The sequence below is a fragment of the Crotalus tigris genome, unplaced genomic scaffold, assembly GCF_016545835.1.
Source record: "Crotalus tigris isolate CLP2741 ecotype Arizona unplaced genomic scaffold, ASM1654583v1 scf7180000017771.5222438, whole genome shotgun sequence".
Classification (NCBI taxonomy): domain Eukaryota; kingdom Metazoa; phylum Chordata; class Lepidosauria; order Squamata; family Viperidae; genus Crotalus; species Crotalus tigris.
The window spans coordinates 3577597-3603928 of record NW_024096622.1 but is presented as its reverse complement, the minus strand read 5'-3'; the positions used below and the strand labels follow the sequence as shown (position 1 = coordinate 3603928).

The 26332-nt window shown below is 37.3% G+C and overlaps 1 protein-coding gene across 3 annotated transcripts in view; it reads left to right on the top strand.

Annotated features, from left to right (window-relative positions):
* The first annotated feature begins 2503 nt into the window (after positions 1-2503).
* Positions 2504-26332, top strand: part of ENAH (ENAH actin regulator) — an 83368-nt gene continuing 59539 nt past the window's right edge. The window contains exons 1-2 of one of the 3 annotated variants that reach the window (XM_039341709.1): positions 2504-2956; positions 25360-25525. In XM_039341709.1, coding sequence (XP_039197643.1) covers positions 2952-2956; positions 25360-25525 — 171 coding nt within the window. In that variant the 5' untranslated portion in view covers positions 2504-2951. The remainder of the gene's footprint in view (positions 2957-25359; positions 25526-26332) is intronic. The other 2 variants (XM_039341710.1, XM_039341711.1) reach the window with 2 other exon arrangements.

The window sequence follows — 26332 nt, the reverse complement described above, 5'->3', positions numbered from 1 at the left end:
TTATAGTGTCAAATGCCTTTGCCAGGTCAATGAAGACAGAATGAAGAATAGAAAAAATAACGCAATCCTGGATTTCCCTCACAGCAAATCATGCCTGCTGTACAAAAGCCGTATTGTGGTTGTGGAAGGTTCCTTTCGAAGATACTGACAAGTCTGTTCAGGAGAATGCAGGCAAAGATTTTGCCTGTGATGGACAGCAGTGAGATACCTTCTAGTTTCTGCATTAGTTATTAATTATATATTAGCATAATTAGCATTAGAGAGCTATAAACTTGTAGAGAAATCATTAGAAAGGTAGCTGATTTATGAAGTGCTAACTGCAGTTCAAGCTCCTATTCTGCCAGAAACTGGAGTATTATATTATCTACCTGAGAAGAGGCTGGCTGGGAACATTTCCTTTTCTTTATTAGCTGAAGTAAAAGGTCCATCAAACTTCTAGGTCAAATTTCCAGCTCCATGGCACCATCACACAGGATGACCAGGATTGTTCCATTTTGCTTTCTTCTTCTGTTGCTGGTAAAAGGTGAGGAGGGAACGTAGGTCTCCTAATCATAGTTTCCCCACTCCACCTGATACTGAGGGGAGGAGGAAGAATCAACCTGTTTCTTTTCCTTATGCCTTGGTCAACTAAGAGACCAAAGAAGGGAAGTGGGTCCCTTTCCTTATAGAGTTGCTACCCTTTGTTTTTTGTTTTGGTCTAGAAGGAAACCCCAGCATGGGCAAATTACCCTTAAACTTACCTTGATATATTTTAGAAAATATTTGTAGCTCAGGGTTGAACTGCACACTGATGATGTTACCAAGTTTAATAATAGAATGTCTGCAAGAAAATAAACAAGCTCAGAGAGCACCAATGACCCCACATGATGCATTTTAGACAGACTGGATTTGTGATTTGTGGTGGAAGAAGTTGGAAAAGAATTTATAACTGCAGGAGGAAAAGGCCATCTCAACTGCTTTCTTGGTAAGTCATTATTTCCTGAAGGACTTCTGCTCCATGATTAACAAGTTTGTGGAAGAGCTTAATGTAACTCCCACAGTATGCCATAATTAAGAGTCAGGCAATTAACTTGTCCATTCAAATGTGAGGCAATTCTAAGCCCTTCCTTATCAGTTTCTGATGTTGGGTAGTTGAAAACACAATTTCTATAAATTTACTCTTCCTTAGAGAACACAGAGAAGCCTGACAGCCATAAAACATGTCTCCAGAACATGCTAAGTGATGTCTGGTTGGACAATGGGAAAGGAACTATTGATGTAATGAAGTCTTGCCAGCTTCTTGAAGTAAGCCAGGAAACAGAGATACGATGAACTATTGGAACTCTATACTTTATTGCTCTAGGATGGAATAATAAATTCTTGAAAGTCATACCAATACATTTCTCTCTCCCTCTTATAACAAAGAGAATCAAGGTGGGGCAACCTTGAGTTTCTGCCTCAGCCTTTCTTATATTTCTGGGCTAGATTCATGTTTTCCACTTGCCATATACTTTCCTCAATGCTATTGTGGAACTCTTCTACACTTGTCAGCCAGTAATACTGTAAGATTTGATATTTTTTTTAGTTACAGTAATCTAGTATCTTCACTGAATATTCAATCAAACAAGATGAATGCCATCAGTATGGTTCAGTTTCTATTTTAAATCAAATCAGAAGAAAAAATGATATATAAATGAAAATTATGAGGTAGCTAAATCACAATAGTATTGTTATTAGAAAAGTCAGTCATGGACTTGAGTAGGAGCAGAGATATTTGATTGCAATTAAATGTATAGTCCAATCCTGTGAAACCTACTTAGTGTGAAGCTAAGTTAAAATAATTATGCAAATTTATTTGGAAAAAGTTCCAACAATAGTTTTCCCCCAAATAAATTTAGGAAAGCTTAGGAAGTAAAACAGGAATGCTTTTCCTATTGAGATAATCCGTACACAAAACATAGTTACAAACTATCAGAAAACTAAAAGTTGATGTGGACTGAATGACAAGGTGCTTGATTTAATGATTAAGAAATCTTATAAGGCTAACTGTAAACTCCACAGTACATCAACCATATTGCTTGAATATATGCAACCCAACAATATTCAGCAAATAACAAATGTATTGCAGTGTAGGATGCATTCAGAGGATCAGACAAAGAGACGTTTTAGAACCGCAACTCTATAGGAATAATCAAGAAGAGAATTAACACTCCACAATCACAGATGTATAATCGCGCCGCACCAATGGCCTGATCTCAGACTGCAGGTTTAAAGCATGGTGAAGGGCTGTAGCCAGCGACCAGCGACTGTAAACGAAGAATGGAAGGGGGTTACTGACACTCAATGCGCGCAGGAACCCGGACAATCCCCGAGGAATATACGCCCAGCCCACTGACATCTTTCCAGCCGTCTAAATCTCTATATTCTCCCAGTCCCGCATTACAAGCCGCATGCAACGATCGGAGAATGCAGACCAGTTAAGTGGCGCGGCTTCCTCCGCTCCACCCCTTGGCGTCCTCCTGCGTGCCTGCCGCCGCGCCTCCCCCCTTCCCTGAGCCGGTGTGTCTCGAGCGATCCGCTTGCGCGTTGCGTTATTTTCTGCTTTCCCAACTCTCCAACCTTCCCTTGTTCTCTTCTCCTCCCCGCCCCTCGCGCGCCAGCCTCGCGGCGCTTCTAGCGTCGGTTTATTCCCTTCCCCCTCCCTCTCCTCTCCCTGCTATTCCTTCCCTCCCTCGACTCCCCGCTGTGGTCGGGGTGGGCCAAGCAGCGAAATCGGAGGGTGCAGGCAGCCGAGTCAGCCCGAGGGTTGCCAAGGCAGGGACTGGCTGGCGCCTGAAAGAGAGACCCCCCTCTTTCCTCCTCCTGGGTCCTCGGCGCCTACAGAGAGCAACCGGGCCGGCTCATAAGAGAAGAGCGAGGAGCGGCGGGGACGTGGGGGGGGGGAAACGCCCCCCCGGACCTTGAGCAGCAACATGAGGTGAAGTAGAGGCTTCTTCGAACGAGAGAAATCACTGGGGAGGGTGGGGAAGGCGTCTCCCCCCCCAAGCATTGGGCAAGCTTTGGGGGGGGGGAATGCTTGATGGAAACGATGTGCGGCTAAGTTTGAGAAGGGGCCCAGCCCCTCAAAATGAAACGAGGGCTTGACTGGGAAACCCCGGCGAAATGGAGAAGGAGAATCCTAATAGGGAAGCCTCGTGTACTATAATGTACCTCAGTTTAGACGAAAGATGCATGAAAGACCACCATGAGTCGGCTTGGGGCGGGGGGGAGTGTTCCCCACTCCCTCCCCCTGCTGGACACGAGTGTTCATTATTCACTCCCCCCCTCCCCTTACCCCGGTATCTGGCGATGAATTTCTATTTCTCCAGTGTTGTATTTGGGCTTCCTTTCTTGAAAGTGGGGGAAGTTTGTGACTGTATGTTAGTCGATGGATGAAAAAGGAAAGGTGAGGCTGTGTTCCCAGGACCAATGGCTCATTTGACATGTACGGCTTTTGTTGCATTAGCAGAGTCGTAAAAAAAAAGGTATAGGGATGATAGAGGAAGAGGGAGGGAGGTGAGGTCATTGCATTTAAAGGAGTTAAAGGAACATTTTTAAAAACAGGAGGGAAGGATAGGAACTCGAGGAGCGAAGATTATGAGGGCCTGGCTATTTTTCGAGATTTTATGTGCATTTAAAAGCGAAATATTCACCTTTTTAGATTGTAACCATTGCTTCAGAATATTACATGGAGGAATGAAAAAGTAATACCCCCCCCTCAAATTGACGTGTGTTGCATTGCAGTAGCTCATACTGGGTTTTTCTTTGTGTGATCAATAAATAGGAAAAAGTCACTGACATAATACCCCAGCAACGGTATGTATTTGCATGTAGAATTTTTAAAGGGGCCCCATCAAAGCGTCATTACTAGTCGGTATTCTCTTGTCTTTCTCCCCCTCCCCCTTAACCCATGCCGGGATTCCTTTCATTTTGAAACATTTTTTTTCCTGTGTATTTTGCATTCTGTGACCACCTCTCTGGCTTTGACGCAATACTTAGAGATGGGACTTGGTAGGCTCTAAATCAGCTCCAAGGAAACTATCCTCTTAATGTAAACAGTGCAGGTTAGGCATAAATTATCCTTTCTTTCCAGATAGTTGACATTATTTTTATAAAATTCATGTAAATGTTGGTAAGCTTTTATAATACAATAAAATTCACATGATACAGTTAATATGTTGGTGAGATAAAAAGAATCTGACTCTACATAAAATTTAAATACTTTATTAAACTCCCAAGGAATTAGTGCCCTTTCTCTCTCCATGTGAGCTGTATAATCTTCAAAACTTCTCTTAACAAGATGCCAAGTTACTCCTCTTGATTCCTATACTATTGCTTATAAATCTGCAATATTCTGAATTGCCATTGGCTGTGCAGTGTGTGCTTTGGTGTGAAGATTTTTCCAAGTTATTTTTTGTATTATGAAAAATCAATTAACTATATGTGTACTTTTTGACAATATAGGGTATTTTTATGGTTTAACTGAATTTGAATGTATATCTTAAATGTTTGGTATCTTTAAAACATTTCAGTCAGAATATTTTGGTTTTTTAATACTTTGTGGGGTTATGGCTAGATACTGCAAAAACTATTTTCAGGAACTTGTATTGCTTTTAAGATTTCAAATAGGGTGGCCACTATTAATTATAGGGTGTGTCTATATGATGAGTTGAACTGAACACATGGTAAAAAGAAGTATTAGTATGTGCTCCAGTAAATAACATGTATTTAAGTATATTTAAGCAAATTGTATTCCTTGTAAATAATGACTTTAGAAATTACCACAACATAGGCTACACAAAATTGGCTTCTTTTATTAGTCTGCTAATCTAATGCCCTATTTTCTTAAGTTTTGCTCTATTAATGCCTCTGAAAAATAGACTGTAAATTCATAGGATTTATTGTAAGTATGATTAAAAAGGTAAACACAGAGATTATCCTAATCCAAACAAAGGTCTGATAATTTTTGGCTTTTGGTCAACTGTATCAGTGGGGAGAATCTCATTGGATTCTCCAAGTGGTCAAATAGATTTTTAACAATATCACCTTTCTGCTATTTATTGAGAACAGATATTCTTTTGATATGTAACCTAAGATAATTAGAATTTCAGTTCTGGGAAGAGAAATTGAAGAAGCTGGGTATATTTAGCTTTAGGAAAAGACAACTGGGATGTGGTTTGGTGTGTCTGTGTGTGGAGCATTTTTTAAATAACTTGAAACAATGTCATAAAGAAGAAGACTGCAGGGCACCTAACAATAGATTTTAAGTTACTTTTTCCTAACTTATTAGCAAAATTAAATCATAAAAAAAGTAGTTGATTACACTGAATATATCCAATGTAACTGACATGAATAAAAAACAAGTAAAGGGAAGGTGCTTTACTTTGGACTTCTGTGTTGAGATTATTGGACTTATGGGGTAAACTTTGATCTGTTCCCTCTCCATAAAATTGAAAAGTTGTTTAAAATACTGATGACTACAGTTTAACATGTAGAAGAACTTTTATTATATGCTTATATGAAACCAGTATTGCTAAGATTTGTCTATGCTCAGGAAATAATGAAATCCTCTCTTCTGCCTTCTATTTAATATGTAACAACTTTGGTTACATTCTTTTAGAATCAAGGCACCATAAAAATAGGCTATAGTACTTAAAGTTTGATGTGCTATGATAGGCAGCAGGCTTTCTTGTTTAGGATTCTGGACAACTGTATGCGAAAATGCTATGGCATTCCCTGCTTCTAATTATTTCACTGTACTCTGAACAAAAACTGGTATAGGTAGTCCTCGTCTTATAACCAGTTGTTTAGTGAGTGTTCAAATTTACAACAGCACTGAAAAAAGTGATTTATAAGCATGCACTGAAGATCGTTGCAGCATTCCCATGGTCAAGTGATCAAAATTCAAACACCTGGCAACTGGTGTGTATTTATGACATCTTGGGATCATGTGATTACCATTTACAACTTTTGCAGCTAGCTTCTGACAAAGTCAATGGGGGATTCACTTAATCACAATGGCAAAAAAGATCATAAAGTTGGGTGCAAGTCACATAACAACCACCTTGCTTAGCAATGGAGATTCTTGTCCCAATTGTGGTTGTAAATCGAAGACTATCTATAATCCAAAAAGATGAGGTAGGAAATTTAATAATGCAGAATTAATATAGTTTTCTCTTTTTAGATCTTTTATTGGTGACTACTAAATTATGAGACATTCTGGAAATTTATATAATGAATTTTAAAGGCTTTGACTAGAGATGTGCAAGAATTGTCTGAATTGTCTTGAGATCATATCCTCAGTTTGGAGATTCATCTCTCATATGTTATTTAATGGATGACATGTCTTAACTGCTTTGGATTCTAGAGAATAAATCTGAAAAATGCCATCATCTAGATCATGGGTGTCAAACTCGCGACATCATGTGATGTGTCGCAACATATCATGACTTCTTTCTCATTGCCAGCAATGGGGTGGGTACGGTTTTGGCATGACACATCCGGCCTGCCGGCTGGCAGTTTTGACAGCCTGATCTAGATGGAAAAAACCCTATGGCACTTTGTTTTTTATTAGTGCAGGATGAACTTCGCTGGATATTTGGAAAGTAGAGAAGTTTTTGAGCTAGATTTTTTTTCCATTTTGTTTCATTTTTTAAGGACAATTGACAACTTTATTTGGTGATAGATTATAATGAAAATTGCATGAAGAATATCTGTAGCAAGTTTCAAGCAGGCACGTTGAAGAGATTTTTGCAAAAAAAAGTTGGTGGAAAGAAATAATAATGTTCCTTTGTAATGATTGGTGGTAAGCATAGTATAAGAGAGTCATTCATCTTTTTTAATAAAAATATATCTCTTTAACAAAATGGGTAAGTTATCCACAAAACATCTTACAACTTGTAAGGGGAGTTGGAAAATAGTTAGGTGGACAAACAGTTAATTTAAGTTCACACCAATCTCAACATGCTGCAACTGATAGCAGCCTGATTAAGGCATACTTCTGATTTGAGAGAAGATCTGTCAGTCACTTGCATGTACTACTGCTACTTCCAGTTCCTTAGCAAGATTTTTTTTTAGCAGAAGAGGATATATGTAACTCAGGATTGAACTATGGAATCCTTGGTGCTCTCTGAGTTTGGTTGTTTGCTTCCAGATGTTTTATTACTTAGCTATTTTTTAAAAAAATATTTTAAAAAGCCAAATATACTTTGTCTTTTTAATGTTGGGGGGGGGTGTTGTATCAGTCATTTCCATCCAGTACACTAAATTGTATTCAGTTCATGCATTGAATTGTATATGAGAGGAATTTGTACAGGACTTGAATTTTAGTACAGAATTTCAGGAGTTTTAAAGACACCCTAAATCAGTGGTGGCAAACCTATGGCACGGATGCCAGAGATGGCACTCAGAGCCCTCTCTGTGGGCACGCGCGCTGTTGCCCGAGTCCTAGGCCTTCAGCTGGGTTTTATAAAACCTTTTTGCTTTAGGCCTCCGCTGCCGTGTGCAAAAAAAAAAAAAGGTTCAATCAACGAGTCAATTTCAACTTCTTGCAGGAAAAAAAAGATCTTGCAAAGTTGGAATTGATTGATTGAACTTTTTAATCCCACCCAATCTGCCGTTACCACGGCAGCTACACCCACCCAATGGGCCACACCCACCCAATGGGCCACACCCACCCAGCACCCAACAATGCATAAGTGGGTTTGGGATTGCAGTTTGGGCACTCCGTCTCCAAAAGATTCACCATCACTGCCCTAAATTGCTCTGTACTTCTTTGGAATAGTTTTACAGTAAGATAATACTACAATCTCAGTTTTCACCATTAACACATATTTGCATAAATGGGTTAAATATGAAGATAATATGCTGTTAATTATTTAAATTACTTGTGGGAAATTATCATTGCTGCCTTTCAAAAAATTGTTTCAATCTATGTTATATTCAGCTGCTCTTGATAAGCTTTAAAATAGAAATGGTTGTTGAAAAGAAAAAATGATTATAAATAATCTGAAATATTTATAGGTAGATCAGTTTATATCAGTGGTTCTAAACCTTTTTATACGGCGACCCCGGTCATAAGCAGGCGCTGCGCATGTGCGGCGATGCCCCCTGTGCAGCACGCATGCGCGGTGGCACCCCCTGTGCGGCACGCATGCGTGGCAGCGTCCCCTGCGCAGCACGCATGCACGGCACCGCCCCCTGTGTGGCACGCATGTGCGGCACCGCCCCAATGCGCGGCGCCCCCCCTGCACAGTGCGCATGCGTGGCGCCGTCCCTGCGTGGGGCGCATGCGCGCGCGCCCCCTGCGCTGGCTGATGAAAAAAATGTTTGGCGACCCCCGTGAAATGGTCATTCAACCCCAAATGGGGTCGCGACCCACAGGTTGAGAACTGCTGGTTTATATGAAGAGCTATTAGGGTTAAGGCTAGTGGTGTGTTCAATTTTAAACATAAGCTTATATTGGAATATTGATATTAATAATTGATCTTGAATTCTGCTTTCAATATAGCAATAGCACGTAGACTTATACACCACTTTATAGTGCTTTACAGCCCTCTCTAAGCTGTTTGCAGAGTCAGCTTACTGCCCCCAACAATCTGGGTCCTCATTTTACTGACCTCAGAAGAATGGAAGACTGAGTCAACCTTGAGCTGGTCAGACTCAAACTCCTGGCAGTTAGCAGAATTAGCCTGCAATATGCATTCTAACCACTGTGCCACCTTGGCCAGTGGTTAGAATACAGTACAGTATATAGAATACTATGTAACAGTGGTGGCAAACCTATGGCACCTGTGCCAGAGGCGGCACTCAGAGCCCTCTCTGTGGGCATGTGTGCCATGCCGCAGAGATGGCAACTGTCCCTCTTCAGTCGCCTGCTAACTCGCTGAGATCTCATGTGGCCGGATGCATCCCAGCACAGCTGGTTTCCCTCCCCCCTGTCCCATCCCTTCTGGCCTCACATGCTCTCCTTTTCCCAGGCACGACCTACTCCATTGCCTCCTCAGCTGTCGGCCGGCCGTCCAGCTCAGAGGCAGCTTCTCTGAACTGCTGGTGGTGGGCTGCAGAGCCCCAGAGTGTGGCGGTCGAGGGGCCACCAGGCTGTGGCTGCTGACGGACACTATCAGCCCCTATGTACTCGCTGGCCTCAGTATGTGGGGGCCGATGGTGTCAGGCAGCAGCTGCCCCGGCCCCTGCCTCACCTTGCCCTGCGACAATGGCACCCTTGCCCTGCCTCGCCTCAGCTCACCCTGCAGGATCAGCTTCCTGCCCACCGTCCCACCTGCCAGAGACCCCCTGGATCTTCCCCAACCCTGCCCAGCCCTCATAGGCGTCCCTCCCTGCGAGCAACATCAAAGTGACCACGCCTACCTTGGCCACACCCACCTAGTCTGCCATGACCATCACAGCCACACCTACCCAGTGAGCCATGCCCACCTGGCACCCGGCGATAAATAAGTGGGTTTTGGGTTGCAGTTTGGGCATTCGGTCTCTAAAAGGTTCGCCATCACTGCTATATAATTTCTATACATTTATTAAACTTTGAATTTAAGCAACATTATAAATGTATACATTGCCACTATAGCTATTCAAAATGTAAACACTTCCACTCTTAAAAAGAAAGTATTTTATCATTACCTTAATTAGAAAAATAATGTATTGTTCTGTAATAAGTTTATTAACTAGCATTGCTTAAATTTATTTTGTAATGAGAGAAGTAGAAGTACATATGAATGGTAAATGCTAAAATGTTAAAATTGCTTGTATGTGAATCATAAATGTTTTCTCTTGGAATGCAAATGAAGGATAACACTTCTCAAATGCAATCAAATTTGAGCAAGAACTCATTATCAAGTAGTGATAGAGATAGGAATCAGTTTTTCTTTTCACTATTATCTTTTTGGTGTCATTCTGCAGTGCTTTCTTTTTTTATTATCTTTTTTTTTATATTGTAAATATTTATTAAGTTTTTAAAAATTTTACAGAAACAAAACAACCCATCCCCAAACCTCCCCAACCCTCCCATTCCCTCCCCCGAGCTTCCCAGAGCTGAACATAGGCTTAATTAAGATTTCTTCAAATAATCTAAAAGAAAGTATAAACCATAATTAAATCTAAATACTAAAAACATTAATTAAACAAATTATAAGATAATTAACAATAATATATATATAGGGAAATATAACTATCAAAAATAATACTTAAAAGAGAAAAGAATAAAAAGAAAGAAAAAGAAAAAAATAAGATCTAAAAATATTTTAAATTTTAAATATAAGTTATTGAAAAGCTAAATAATATTTTTTAACATCCAACTTATATTGTATAAAATCTATCCATTTTTTCCGTACCACAAAATACTTCTCCTGCGATTGATCCTTCAAGAAAGCCAAAATCTTTGCCATTTCTGCCAAATAAGAAACTTTAAAAAGCTACTCTTGCAAGGTAGGCAGAGATTCCTTCTTCCAACATTGCCCTACTAACAGCCTTGCGGCTGTAATTAAATTTAACATCAATATAGTCTCTTTAATATCACAGTCAGTAACAATACCTAATAAAAACAATTGTGGGGTAAATTTTACCCTCCTTCTAAAAATTCTTTGAATATTCCACCATATCTTAATCCAAAAGGCTTTTATATTTTTACACGACCACCAAATATGATAGTAAGTAGCATCCAAACAACCACATCTCCAACATTTAGGCTGTAAGTCAGGATACATACGAGGCATTTTTTGTGGATCAAGGTGCCATCTGTAAAACATTTTATAAAAATTCTCCCTTAAATTCTGGGCTTATGTAAATTTAACATTCCTCACCCAAATAATTTCCCAGGTGTCTAGTAGAACTGGTTCACCAAAATTTTGTGCCCATTTGATCATACATTCTTTAATTAATTCTGCCTCTGAATCCAATTCCACTAGCACCCCAAACCCACATTACAGTCTAACTTCCATCTATCCACTATTTGTCTATACTGAAACCATGAATATATAATATTTTCTTGTGCTAGGTTTTCCAAAGATTTTAACTGCCAGTTTTTACCATCCCATCTAAGTAATTGTGCATAAGAAACACCATCCATCTTAACTCCTCTCCTTATCCCCTCTATCGCATGCCAGGGTACAGCCCATAATGGAATTTTAAAATCACTTCTGTAATATTTCCTCCAAACCCGAAATAGAGAAATCCTTATAATATGAGATTTAAAAACCCTATCAACTTTTTTATTAAAAATTAAATAGGCATGCCATCCAAAAAGTAAATCCCAACCCTCCAAAAGGAGTATTTCTACATTTGTTAAATTAACCCAATCACTAATTAATGTTAAAACCACCGCATCGTAGTACAATTTCAAATTCGGTACCTTAAGTCCACCTCTCTCGTGAATGTCTTGTATTATTTGAAGTTTTACTCTTGGTTTTTTCCCCGCCCAAATAAACTTATTGATACCTTTCTGCCATTCATTTAAATTAATCTCATTCTTTAAAATAGGTATCATTTGAAACAAAAAAAGAAACTTTGGCAGGACATTCATTTTAATCACCGCAATTCTTCCCAAAAGGGATAATTGCAATTTCTCCCAATTTTTCAAGTCTTTTTGTATCCTAACCCATAACCTTTCATAATTATTTTTGTACAATTTTGCATTGGAAACAGATAAAGTAACCCCCAAATATTTTACCTTGTCAACAACCTCAAAATCTGTCAACTTAACCAAAGTCTGCTTATCCAAAATGGTCATATTTTTAGGTAATATTTTAGTCTTATTGTTATTAATTTTAAAACCCGAAACCCTTCCATATTGGTATATCAATTGTAATAATTCTACTACAGAATAAGTAGGTTGGGACAGGGTGACCACTAAGTCATCTGCAAAAGCTCTTGATTTATATTCTTTTTTATTAACTTCTATTCCTTTTATTTCCTGTGATTCTCGAATTTTAATCAACAATATTTCCAAAGTTAAAACAAATAATAGTGGTGACAATGGACATCCCTGTCTAGTCCCCTTTTCAATTGTAAAGACCTCTGATAAACCCCCATTAACAATAAGTTGTGCCGTTTGTTTTTGATAAATAAGACCAAAAGCTTGTAAAAATTTTTCTCCAAAATTCATTTTCTCAATTAATCTTAACATAAATTGCCAATTCAATTGATCAAAAGCTTTTTCAGCATCTAAAAATATCAATCCTGCAGGAACTTGATTATTTTTGTCTAAGTATTCTAATAACTTAATAATTTGTCTGACATTATTCTTCATGTACCTTCCAGTTATAAAACCCGTTTGATCCTTATGTATAACCTGATGCAAAACCCTCATAAGCCTATTAGCTAAATTTTTTGCAAAAATCTTATAATCTACATTTAAAAGAGATATAGGTCTATAATTCTTTGGTAAAGTAAGATCCTGATCTTCTTTTGGCATTAAAGATATAAAAGCTCTACCCCATGACGGGGGAATCTCTAAACCCTGTAATATATTGTTAAAAAGTTCTCTTAAAGGTTGAATCATCTCTTGCACCAAAGTTTTATAATAAATAGATGTCAAACCATCCGTACCCGGTGCTTTACCTAATTTTAATTCTTTAATCACTATCTCAATTTCCTCACTAGTAACTAAACCATTAATTTCTTGTTTCTGATCTTCTGTTAATTTAGGGAAGTTGGCTTCATTTAAATAATTTTCTATATCTAAAACCTGTATTTTAGTACTCTTATATAATTTTTGATAATAATCTAAAAAAAATTTCTTAATCAAATCCTTATGATATACTAATTTACCATTATAATTTATTTTATCTATAATTCTCTGTCTCTGTTTCTTTCTTAATTGATAAGCCAACCCATCTCCCTGGTTTGTTAGCATTGCAAAATGTATTTTGTTTCATGTACAGTAAGTTAGTTGCAGTTTGATCAGCCATCAACATATTGAATTGTGTTTTAAGCAATTTTATAGATTCTTTGACCTTTTCATCTGTGGGATTTGAAATCAATTTTTTTTCTTTTGATTTAATCTCATCTTCCAATTCCTTACATTTCTGAATCTGCTTTTGTCTATGAGCGTTATTCATTTGTATCAAAATCCCACGCATAAAGGCTTTACCTGCACCCCATACCATTGACATTGAAGTTCCCTTATACATGTTTAAAACAAAATAATCCTTTAAGTGCTCCTTTAATTTTTGAACATTCTTTTCTTGTCTAAATAAATTTTGATTCATCCTCCACGATCTCCTCTCCTCTCTTTCATCAACCAACTCCATCCAGACTGGACTATGATCCGTCAATGTCCTAGGAAAATTTTTAACATTCTTTACCCTAAAATATAAATCAGTTGTAATAAAAAAAAAGTCAATTCTTGAAAAGGATTGATGTCTATCTGAAAAGAAAGTAAAGTCTCTCTCCTCCTGATTGCGTTCACGCCAGTAGTCACGTAGTTCCCAGTCCTCTTTCAAATCAAAAAAAGCTTTAGGTAATTTAGCCTGTTTAAAAGAAGTAGAAGATCCTTTTTTGTCTCTTTGTGTATCTAACACACCATTCCAATCACCCATTAATATCACAGATCTATAGTCCAACAAAGTTAATTTCTGATGTAATAATCTATAAAATTGTTCCTGTTGTTGGTTTGGTGCGTACAATCCCACTGCAATCTGCAGGGCTTTCTTGGGTAATATTTGGCTTTTAAAGATCTGTTTCCCTGGAAATTTGACAAAAATTTCTCTCTGGAATATAATTGCCAAACAAATATATTTGTATTTGTAACTTTGAGTTCACAATTCATATAGCTTAGTTTGTGGGGGTATCCCACATCACTATCTGATCAGATTTAACTAAATAGCTTTAAATTTCTTGATGACTATAAAGTACTCAGTATATAGTTGATAGGCTCCTTGTTTGCTCAGTTCTTATTTTGTACGGTTTGTTACGTCTAGTAAGGAGAGGATCTGTTAAACAAATATATCACTGGAATATTTATGGGCTGTTGTTAACTTTGTTCAATGTTTCTTTTGCTACACTTAAGGAAAGCTATTATGGCCAGTGCTTGCATATGATAGAAATAGTTTGCTAGAAAATCTGGAAAATACCAGATTTGGGGAAGGATTTTATATTTTATCAAGGATTGTTATGATCTGTTTATTTAATATTTAAATATGGGACTACAGGCAGTAGCAGAAGCAATGCACCTTAATACAGAAATATTTGTAAATTAAAAAATGACAATTTCAAGTCATACATTCAAGGTAAAAACTATAAATAAATCAACACGTCCTTTGAATGTAAGTATTTCAGTTTCTCTATCAATGGTTGTATTACATAAATAGTTTTAGTTTCTACTTTGAAAAAAGATTGATCATATTTGTTCTAAATTCAGCAAACTGTCAAAATGTTTCCTTTGCTTTGGAAATGTATGTTTTCCATTGATTTTTTAAAAGATAATATTTGATATATCAAAATGATCCACACTGTATCATATTTAACAAATTCCATTTTCTTCCAAGTATAATATAATTTAATGGAACTTCTGAGTAGAAGTCTTATTGAGGGTAGTAACTAACAAATACAATTTGTGGGACTAGTTATCTCATAAATTGAAACATTAAGTAGTAACAGATATTAATAAATTTGCTGAGACAGATTGTTTACCTCTTTGTTTACAATTTTGTGTTGGCAGCTTAATATATCCTTCCAGACAATAATGTATTAAAGTCAAGATTTTTGTCCCTTTTCAGTACTAATAATAGAGGTTTTAATATTTTGAAGCCAATACAATCACATGTAAGCATAATTATGAAGAAAATGTTTGGCATATAATCTCTGAGAAGATTTAGTTCATAATTTGATTAGATATGTTAAATATACCTTTTGGATATAGTCATTTTTGCTATATATGTTCTTCTTTAATGTTGGTTTATTTATTACAAAAGTTTATGTGCCACTTGGCATTTTTTAAAACTTGATAATTGCACCTGATTTTCCAGAAGCAAAAGTACAGGTAGTCCTCAACTTACAGCCACAAATATAACCCCAAATTTCTGATTTGTTAAGTGACTTTTGACCTATTTTATGATCTTTCTTGCCACAAATGTTAAGTGAATTGCCGCAGTTGTTAAGTTAGTAACACAGTTGTTAAATGAATCTGGCTTCCCCACTGACTTTGCTTGTCAGAAGGTCAGATAAGGTAATCGCATGATCCTGGGACGCTGCAACTGTCATAAATATGAGTCACTTACCAAACGTATGAATTTTGATCATGTGGCCATGGGATGCTGCAACAGTGTGACAGTCATAAATCACTTTTTTCAGTGTTATTATAATTTTGAATGGTAACAAACTGTTTTAAGTTGAGACCACCTCTGCAGCAATTCCGTGATCAGCATATAATAAAAATATATAGGTAGAAGTGGTTTATTTTAACAGTATTTTCTGACAGTAATTTTACAAAACTTAACACAGCTTTTTTAAAAAACATCAATTATCTGAGATGTTTAGAAACAGAGGTCAAGAGGTTGCATATGGAATTGTGCATATGTAGACATATGTTCTCTCTAGAAATAATCATTTTATGCTAAGTTGCTATAGAGTTATAAATCCAACCATACTATTAAGCAATATCTTATCAAATTGAAATTGACTTTACTCACCCATAAAATCAATGGATAGGTTTAATATGCAGACCTTGTTGCTAAACAATTGCAAACCATAATTTGTTTGTTCAGATGTAGTAATGTAATCTCTGAACCAAGCAGGTTCTGACAAATTAACTATGTAAATAAACTACCATTCTATGGTGAATGTGATATAAGCAAACTTTATTTCAGTGTTGAAACTAAAAAGTGATAGTATTTAGATCAGGCATGTCAAACTGCAAGCGCGTGGGCCTGATATGTCACACCAAAACTGCACCCACCCCATTGCTGGCAATGGGGAAAAAGTTGCGATACGTCGTGAGTTTGACATGCCTGATTTAGATTGTCTGGTAAACTTTTCAAGTTTGGAAGAATAGAGGGACATTTAGGGCATTTATGTCAATTGGGAACAAATTGTCAAGGTCTATATTTTTATGCTTTAGTACGGGAAAGGACGATAATAAGACAATTTTTTTGACTGCTGCACTATATATTTCTGTGCAACAGTGGCTAAAATTGGCTTGCTTTGTTCTACCTTTTCATGTGGAGGCATAGAGTTCCTTAACTGATCTTGTCAAAGGGATAAGCAAAGTGGCAAAATTTTGGTTGGGCTGTCAGTGCAACACAGAAGAAACTAAACCCAACTGCAAATAAGGAAATTTAAATTATTTATGTGATGCCCAAATTGATGGACTGTAATTTACAATTAATCGATAGAAAACAATCTGAACTCGTAATTTGAAATTTTTATGCATTATTTTCAATATTATATGTTGTCTATTCAAATAACTTGGTTAAATATATGAACAACTAAACCAAAAACTATTGTGTTTTGTTATCAAGTGTAGCTTTATAGCATAATTAGGTCTATTTTTCTATGATAGTTAGGATAGGCAGGGTCGTGACCCATGTTTTTAACAGGGCAATCTTGTTTAGCAGACAATGTAAGTTTTGTATTTTATTGAAGGCTGGGGTATAAATCCCTGAAATAAATACGCATTCAAATAACTGAACAAAATGTATACATTCAAATTGTTATTTATTTCTTTTATTTAACATAATATAAATATGTAGTGCAAAAATTATATGGCTATGCAAAATAGATTATCTGGCCTTGATATGGGATGAAAACTGGAACTTTGAATGACATGCGGTGGGAGTTGGATGGAGATAGTGATCTCTTCTTGAACTCTCAATAGCCTTTGATACCAGTGACCACGATATCCTCTGGGTCAAATTTTGTTCAGTCAAAATCCAAATTCGTCAAGCTGTTCACTCCTGTGTTTGCTCTTGGAGGTCTTCATGTTGCTCATTCACCAAGAAGACAATGTCAGCATAAGAAGTGACCATGGATGGGGTGATTGGAGGTCAAGCATCACAGTCTCCATGCAAAGGATGACTAGTAGGGGCAAAAGTGCCAATCCTTGATATACTCCGAGGTTGATAGTGAAGGGAGGCAATGTTCCCACTGCACATCAGACCATGCTAGTGACACCAATAGTTGAATCCACTGGATGTGGACTTCTGGGACATTGTGGGATCATAGAGTATGCCAAATGAGTTTGTGTGGGATGTGGTTGAAGGCCTTTTCCAGGTCAAGGATGCCATGTGGACAGGCTTGGTCTTCTCACAATGCTTCTCTAAAAGCAATTGAGTAGCGTGATTGGCATCCATCGTTCCACTCCGTTTCACAAAGCCATATTGGTTTGGAGTGATGAAGACAGCTGGTCCAGAATACAGTGGCATGGGCAGTTATGGGTGTGCCAGCCACAGTACATCCAGGTAATACCTCTGTTTTGTGAGCTGCACTAGTTATTAGTAGGATTCTGGATGCAATTCAGTATACTCATTGTCATGTATAAAGCCCTTTATGACAGGGCTTTTCAACCTTTTCACAGATTGTACCACTTTTAGGACATGACAATATTTGAGTACCCCCAGTGGTTAGTAAGGTATCAAAAACATGATGACTAAAAAAAGGGGAAGAGATTTTGGGTTTTACTGATTAAATTCATTTGTTGTTATAGAAATGGATAATTTATAATATTATGGAAAAGTAAAAAATTGAGGTTTAATGATAATGCTTCCTTCTACTGCAATGGAGAAAATGTTTTTTTCCCCTTCTCCTTCTCACTTTCCCCCCCTTTTCCTCCCCATTGTGTCCTAATATTTGCTTTTGTATTTTTGTATTTTATTCTATAATCTAATAAAATATTACAAACTGTAGAAAAAAAGGAAAAAAGTACCAGTTTTAATTTATTTGGTGGCTGTTCCTTTGCTGAATCACTTTCCCTTTGCACTGACAAATGTATGATGAATTTATCCATGTTTAAAGTTGCTAAGTTCGTAGACCCCTGAGCTAGCTGGTCAGCCCTTCTCCCTCTCTCCCTTCTGAGCTCTTTCCATAGTGTAGTAAGAATGCACCCCCCCCAATCCCTTATTGTACCCTTAAAGACACAAGAATCAAGTGCAAAGCAAGAAAGGCTCACAAAATAAAGAAACACATAAACTGCATTTTTTTTCTTTAAGCTGCCTCAGGCGTATCACATCTCACAATGTTGCAACCCAAGACTGAATTTCAGCAATTGGGAAAAGCTTTAGCTTGAAATTAAGCCTGTTTACCTTCAAAGAAAACTTTCTAAAAGCCAAAGGCAGCTGCCTCTCCCTCAGGCTTGGGTTACTTCTATTCATTCCCCTCCCCCACTACACTTCTCTAGAACGGTCACGTATCACCGATTGAAAAGCCTTGCTTTATGGCATAGCCGTTCCCAACCTTTTCTATACTCCACACTCCTAGAACATTTCTGATAAACTCTCGCACCCCTTACAAAAGTTTGAAATAACAGCAACAAATTATGCATATACACTATACTTTTGAAAACTCAAGTTTTTGCACCCCCTGGGATATTGTCTCGCACCCCCGGTTGGGAACCCTTGGCATAGATCAGTGATTCTCAACCTGTGGGTCGGGACCCCATTTGGGGTCGAATGACCATTTCACAGGGGTCGCTAAACAACGCAGTCCACCATTTTTTCCCCCTTTTCCTTAGCTGTGCTACTCCCTTTTATTCTATTGGCTTTTGAAAGCCAATAGAATAGACTCTCTTGAATAGAGTCTAATTCTATTGGCTTTCAAAAGCCAATAGGAATTGTCCAGGCTGTCTCTGCCCTGCTGAGCCCGCCAAAAGTCCCATTCTGTAAACGGTGCTGCACCAGTTGAGTGGTCCTCGACTTACGACCGGTTAAGTAGTCCTTGACTCATGACCGGTTGGGGGTCGCGGCATTAAAAAGGTTGAGAACCACTGGCATAGATCCTTGTTAGACCCTCTGTCTTTCATAGAGTTTCTATCTCTACCATACAATTAGGTAAAGTTCATTTGCTTCAGAGCCCATTTAATTAAATGGTATAAGCTGATGGGACCCCAGAAGTGGGCTTCTGTTGCTATATAAGCCCTCTGGAATGATATTCTCCCAATTTTATGTGGCTCTTAGTTGGACTCTATTTAAACAAGTCTTTAAAATCTGACTCTCAAGTCTTGGGCTAGGGTGGACCCTTTGTTGAAAGTTTGGTCTTCATTTTATAAAGAACTTTGGCTCTGTTGAGCTTGAGGGTAGAAATAAATTAATTCTTTAGATGTTAAAGAGTGGATTCCAGACATTTATTCTCTATCTTTGAAATGTTTTTAAACAGCAGTTTGTTTTTAGATGGTCTACAATTAATAATGTGTTAAAAGAACTGAGCTTGCTATATATTGAACAGCTGCCATATAATAAATTACCAACATTGCTAGTAGTAATTTATATAATATATGTTATTGTGAGATGCCCAGAGTCAGTTGAGTTGGGGGTGTGAGTGCCTAAATTGAATTTAATTAATATTTTTAGCTGAGACTTGTTATATGGATCTTTTTTCTCTTTCTTTTTCTTTTTCAGTTCATTATTTTATTATATTATTTCTGTATTACCTTGCCATTTAATTTTACCTATGAAATATTTAAAAAATCAAAATTCTTTCATTTATTGTTTTGAGTGAATGGAAATGATACATAGAATGAGTCTCTCTCTGTAACAGCTTTGCAAACCATTCTCTATGATCATGGATAGAGAACATAGGATTCAGATATACTGAGGAAGATTTGAATTGAGCCAGAGGCCAGGAATCTTTTGAAGGAATTTAAGTGGACAGTTCTAAATGTGGAGAAGATAAAGATAGTGAAGCAGAAGAATATGTACAGAAGAGTGTGGAATGTGGAAAGAAAAGTGTAGAAATGGAAAAGAAGAAAGAATAAGGAAGGGATATTGAAACCGAAGGAAGAAAGACAGACTTCTGGTATGCAGCAGAGAAATAGTGAGAATGTGAGATGAGAGACCGATACATTACATAAGATAAGATAAGATAAGCTTTATTGTCCTTTTTTTTTTTACTGTGGGCACAATGGCACACATCAAAAATGAAATTTAGTTGCCCGCTCTCAAAGTGAAACAAATACATGACGCACACCTAAACATACTATGAACAACATATGTATAGACCCACATCCCTACATATACGTAGCAAATAAATATTAAATACTGTCCATCTTGAATATATAACGGAAGGAGGAAGCTTGAGAGTTCACAAGGTTAATGCTGTATGGAATGAAACTATGGCTGAATCTGGATGTTCTGCTACGGATACCACGAAGCCCCCTCCTCCCAGAAGGTAACAAGGAAAACAAGTTGTGAAGAGGATGTGTAGTGTCCCAGATAATCTTACGGACTCTGCTCAAGCAACGCTTCTGTGCTATGTCCTGGGTGGGAGGGAGGGAACTGCCAATGATCTTTTCGGCCATTTTCACCACTCTCTGCACCGCCTTTCTGTCTGAAGCAGTGATGCTTCCAAATCAGAATGGACATTTTTTGTATGAGATTAATATAGAAAGTAAACGGTGAAAAAGCATAAATGGGGCAAGAGGTCTAAAGAAATCAGTAGAAATCAGTGATCTCCTGCATCATTGCCTGTGCAGAATAAAGAAGGGATGGTGTTAGAAAAAAAATAAAAGAAAGTTGCTGACATTAGTGAAGAGTTGGTTCAGACTCATGGGTGAGTCTGTGTGGGAACTGCTGCTGCTACCACTGCTGGCAATTTATTATACAGCAGCTGTTAAATACTGAAGTTCTTCAAAAACATTTGTTAGGCGATCATAGAACCTGGCATGTGTGACTGTCAACAAGCAGCTGCTTGGCTTCCTCAGAAGACACATCCAGCAAAGTGTTAAATGGGGCATTAAGTGGAGGGCTCCCTGTTTTCCAGAACTGAGGCAAGAACTGAGCAGTGAATTAGAAGGGGCATTAGAGTACAGTGGTATCTGATTGCCAGAGGAAGTAGATTTGTTTGTTGGAAAGAAAAAGTACAGAATGGAAGGTTGTGAGCTAATTGGAGGTGGTGAGCTAGCTAATTGGACTGGAGAAGTTGATAGTGAATTGGATAAAGTATTTACTGGAGTTTTTATGCCACTATAATCCAGCAAGACTCTGGGCAGTGTGGATAGACTGCTATTGGTGTCATGAAACTTCATATGTGGTGATATTAGAATATCATTCCATCCAGAATACTAGTTCTGGAAAAGTCTCCCCTTATATGACCTTGATGAGAGCAGATCCTGGGTTGGAGAGATTAGGAATTTGTAGAAATACAGGTTGATAGACATTGTCTTCTATTGCAGTGAAGGCTTTTGCATAATCACATCTATACTAGCTTCAAGCCTTTCCTGTATCGGGTGGCTTTAATTGTTGTCACCCATGCCCTTTCTGCTGGATTGTTGTAGGGTGTTGTCCTTGAAATCGCCTGGAAGCTTCAGTGGGTGCAATATGCAGCAGTCTGTTTCCTCTTGTAATGCTCTACTACAGAAACTGTTTCCAAGTACAATTAAGATGCTACTTATCATGGATGGATAGATTCAGCTTTGTCAAGGCAGGGAGAGAAATAATGTAAGTGCCTTCGCATAGTTGAGTCTGCCCTTTCAGTAAGATTTGGGAGTAAGACTTCGTTGTGAATTCTACCAGTAAAGAAATGCTATCTTAAATGACTCTGGGTTAGACTTTTCTCAGCAATGTCTCCCTTACATGGCATAGCTTACTCTGGATAATCAGACTAGCCCTTCTTTATTTTGGGAGAACTGTAAAATGCATTTGAGGACAGGTAAAATCCAAATGGTGCTGCATTGGATTGATGGTTTATCATTAATTTGTTTTAATCGAAATAGTTAAAATTGTTTAAAGAAATTAGAAATTTCTTTAAGAAATTTAAGAAAAATGACAGCTGCCCTCAGGTGACCCCGAGGACACAGATAAACCTCCAAATGGCCTCAACAACTCTCTAAAAGAATGCAAATGACCAGCTGTCTGCAAGGAGTATAAATCCTGCCATTCTGCACCATCCAGTCAGAGCTGAAGAAGTTTCTTGGATGAAAAGTGAAACATCTTCAAGAAAAACAAGGAACTCCAGTTGCCTTGTGAAAAAAGCACCTTTGGGACAACCATGACCTGGATGACTGAGAATTTCCATAGACAGGTTTAACTGTGGACAATATATTCAATTACCATAAGTTCCAGAAAAGCTAATTTAATAAAAATCTTGAGCATTATGTATTATGGACCAGTATATAATGATGAATAATGGGTATATTGTTGGAAGACCTGGTTGGGACAGAACATCCTGGGCAAGACTTAGATGATTGCTGAAAACTTGCACCAGATATAGTGAACATTGTCAATATTAACAATAGTCACTTTTGGTGCCACCTAATTATTAAATAAGGCTGCTTCATATGTATTTACTGATAATGGATGCTTTGGAGAAATTTGTAATGGTTAGATGCCAGTTGGGTGACTTTGGGCCAATCATTCTCACAGGGTTGTTGTGAGGAAAATAGAAGGAGGAAGGTGTGTTGGATATGTTTGCTGCCTTGAGTTAGTTGTAAAAATAATAAAAGCGGGATACAAATAAATAAAATAAAAGTAATCCTGTTTAACTAAATGGAGCTTCTTACCTAAGCAGAGAAATTCACGATTATATTCTAACTAACTAAAGACTAACTTCCAAAGTAGAAATCTGTATCTCAGTTACATAAATTTTAAAGAGCAGTTAGAAAGCTGATTATAGTTGTTTTTAAATAAGATGTGTGTAAATGACTGGGTTTCAGTGCCCTTTAAGGATGGCATGACCTAACTCTTTTTAAAAGCCTTTTATTTTTAAAAGCCAGATTTTTATTGATCTGGAAGTCAAACTGTTAAGAGTAAAAAAAAAAGCTAAGCAAATAACAGGTGGGAAACTATGTATCAAATACCATAAGCTAGTTTCTCTCATTCACAACAGATGTCCTTGAAGTTTCTTTGAGGCTGAACTAAGTAGACATTGTTTCTAATCTTTCTGGTTCATATTGTATTATGCCTCTAAGTCATAGTAGTAGCTTTCCTTGTAGAAGAATAGAACTTGAATGGGCAGATTATATTAAAAATGCAGAGGGACGTGGTATAGTTTCTTGGCTTAGTACACTGTTATTTATTTTCTAGATTTGAGTCAACATTTTGTTTACACTATCTTAAATTCATTAAAATTTGTTTCTGGAGTTATATTTGAGTTTAATAAATAAATGAATAAAAACTGACCTATATACTACTAAAACTCTTGTGTCTGTTTGTAACCTTTAATTGGGCGAAATGGTGCATCATAGGGCAACAATTTTTGAACCAAGGTACCTCAAATGGGTTAAATTATAGAATGCCAGGACCCATTATTCCTGTCAGGATGAAATTTGGGAAAGTTGTGGCTGCTTCAATGCTGCCATAGTCAGCTGTGGTCATTTCCAGCGCTCCCTGACAACTTCCCACAAGCAAAGTCTTTGATTGTTGGAAGCTTGCAGGGAGTGTCAGAAATGGGGAAGCAGCAGGAAAGGTTACAAGTTGCTTGGATAAGTTTCCCCAACCCATGCAACCTTCATAGTCCTTCTGTGCTTGCACTGTGTTGGCCACTCATACACCTCCGTGCACTTTTCCTGATCTGTGTCACCACCCCCGATGCACCCTCCTGACCCACTTAACACCTCTTGATGTCCCTGTGCACTTTTCCTGACCTGCAACACCCTCCCCCTGCATGCCCTCCCTGCCCCTGCAGTTTCCCATGCACACCTGCATACTTTTTCCAACCTCTTCATTGGGGAGGAAGTGCAGAAGTGTGCGAAAGGCACTACGGGATGGGGAGTGTGCAGAGTGCGCGGTTGTTAGGTAAGAAAATATCTCTGAAATGATGACTGAAGGGTCATGTGTTTTCTGATATATTGTAAAAGTATCGTAATGCTTTATCAAATGGCAGACTTCTTGAAGTAAAATATCTGTCTAGAAAAAAAGTTTGATTATGATGCTCAGAAAAAAAATGAGCTTATATAGGTTTTAGGGGTAGTTCTGAAAAATATAATTGCAGCCTTTGATTTTAGATATAATTAATGATACATGTGTTTGAATTTCTTATTTTGATTAAATGGCGACATCTTGACCCCTCTGCTCAAGCATTTAACAGCTGGTGTGGGGTTGTCCACTAGTCCTATAGTGTTTCAAAGTTGTCATTTCATTTGTTCCATATTGGCATGTATGGAAATTTATTGAATTGATTAAGCAAGTATGTATGCTGTTTGTACTGTATTTCAGCCTTACCTGTTATCTTCAGGCACTAACTGTGTCTCACATAAGGGCCAAAACCATTTTGGACCAAAGAAGTTGGGGGCAATGTAAATATATATATACATTGCTTACTGGTGTACACCGCTTAGAGAGTGCTTGCACTTAAAGCGGTATATAAGTCTCATAAATAAATAAATAAATAAGTTGATGGCCAAAGTTGAAGCTGATGTGATATGTCCACATTAATACAGAAGAAAAGAGGAAATTGTACACGTTCCTCTGTCCCCAACTTTTGCTGAAGAATGAAGGAAAAATAAATATCAACTAAAGCAGTGGAGAAGGAAAAAAATAGGCATTTGGGTAAAGAAACCATCATGGTGGCAAACTTTTAGCCTGTGGTTTGTTTTCTTATCAGTCTTTTTTTTATGACTAAATCTATATTTTTAAAGGCTAGTAACTATTAGGGGGTTTATAATTATTTTCTATTAGGGCTGTGAACCTTATTACTTGTTATTCTTATGTGGGCTAAGTAATGGTCAAATAGGATTAACATGAAGAATAAGTATTCAGGAACAAATAGGTTATTTAAAAATTTCTTCCCTAAGAAAAATATATTTATCAAAATAAAGAACTGTTTGAGAAGTCCTTGGTGCTCTCTGAGTTTGCTTAGTTTATTGCAGATGTTTCATGATGTTACCTAGTTTGGGTAATTAAACATCTGCAAGAAAACAAGCAAGCTCAAAGAGCACCAAGGACCCCTCATGTCAACCTTGATTGATAAATATTCCCCTGAGTCCTTTGGGATTGGGTGGCATATAAATATTTGAAAATAAATAAATAAAATAAATAAAGAACTATTTATATCATGTGACACAAAATTTAACCAAATATGACATAAGTTCTTTTCAATGAAATAAAAGAAATTCTAGAATTGAGTTTGATGAGCTGAGTTGAATGCTATAATAAAGTCTTTGTCAGAGGATGCTATTTTCATGAAAACATTTCAGATTTATGCTTGTACTCTTTTCTACCCATTTATTTTTCTTTGCCTTAATAGTGAGCAGAGCATCTGCCAAGCACGAGCTGCTGTAATGGTCTACGATGATGCCAATAAGAAGTGGGTACCAGCTGGTGGGTCTACTGGATTTAGCAGAGTTCATATATATCATCATACAGGCAACAATACATTCAGAGTAGTTGGCAGGAAGATTCAGGATCATCAGGTGAGTTATTTAATAATCTTTTTTTTTTTTTTACAAATAATAAACATTGTCTTTTTAGTTGATTAAAACCAGTGCAAGGAGAAAACTGATGAAAGGAAAGTTTATTGTATTATTCAGACATTAAGGTTTTCTAAATATTAATTAGGAAACCAATTAAAATTTGTTATATTGATCAGATAATATTAACTGAAGTAAGTGTTAATGGCTGAGTGTTGGAAAAGTAGAATATAAGGAATATTATAGGATTGGTTGGGACCAATATTTCATGTATTGATTTATCCAGGGTATTTTTTGGTCTCCATCTTCTACTTAGAAATGTACCTTTTGATTTAAAAAAACCACATTGTTTTGTTTAAAGACTTTTTCATCCTCCCATTAATAAAATTGTTTTGATAATTTATTTATGGTCTCAGGGTTATTTCATTACTGTAGATCTTACTGAAAATATTCTTGCCTCCATAAGTAAGAGGATGTATGTTTTCCAGAATTAAATTGCTAGTGGGGTACAATTTTAGTTTTATATTTATTTCATGGAGAAATCAGAGACTCTGAAAATTAATATTATAATAATTTATATAATTATATTTGCTATGGCAGATTATGGATCTGAACAAGGGCCTCATTGCTTGCTAATTGCTCTGGGCTTTGTACAATAGGACAAGGAAGGGAGTTCTATTTGGGGACACTGCTGTGTTCACTGTTTTCTCAGGTATACCAGTTTCCCTCATTGCATACCACTTCACCTCATATGATCTGGTTTTGGTTCTGTGCATAACTCAATGTAGATGGGTCTTGATCAAAAGCCAT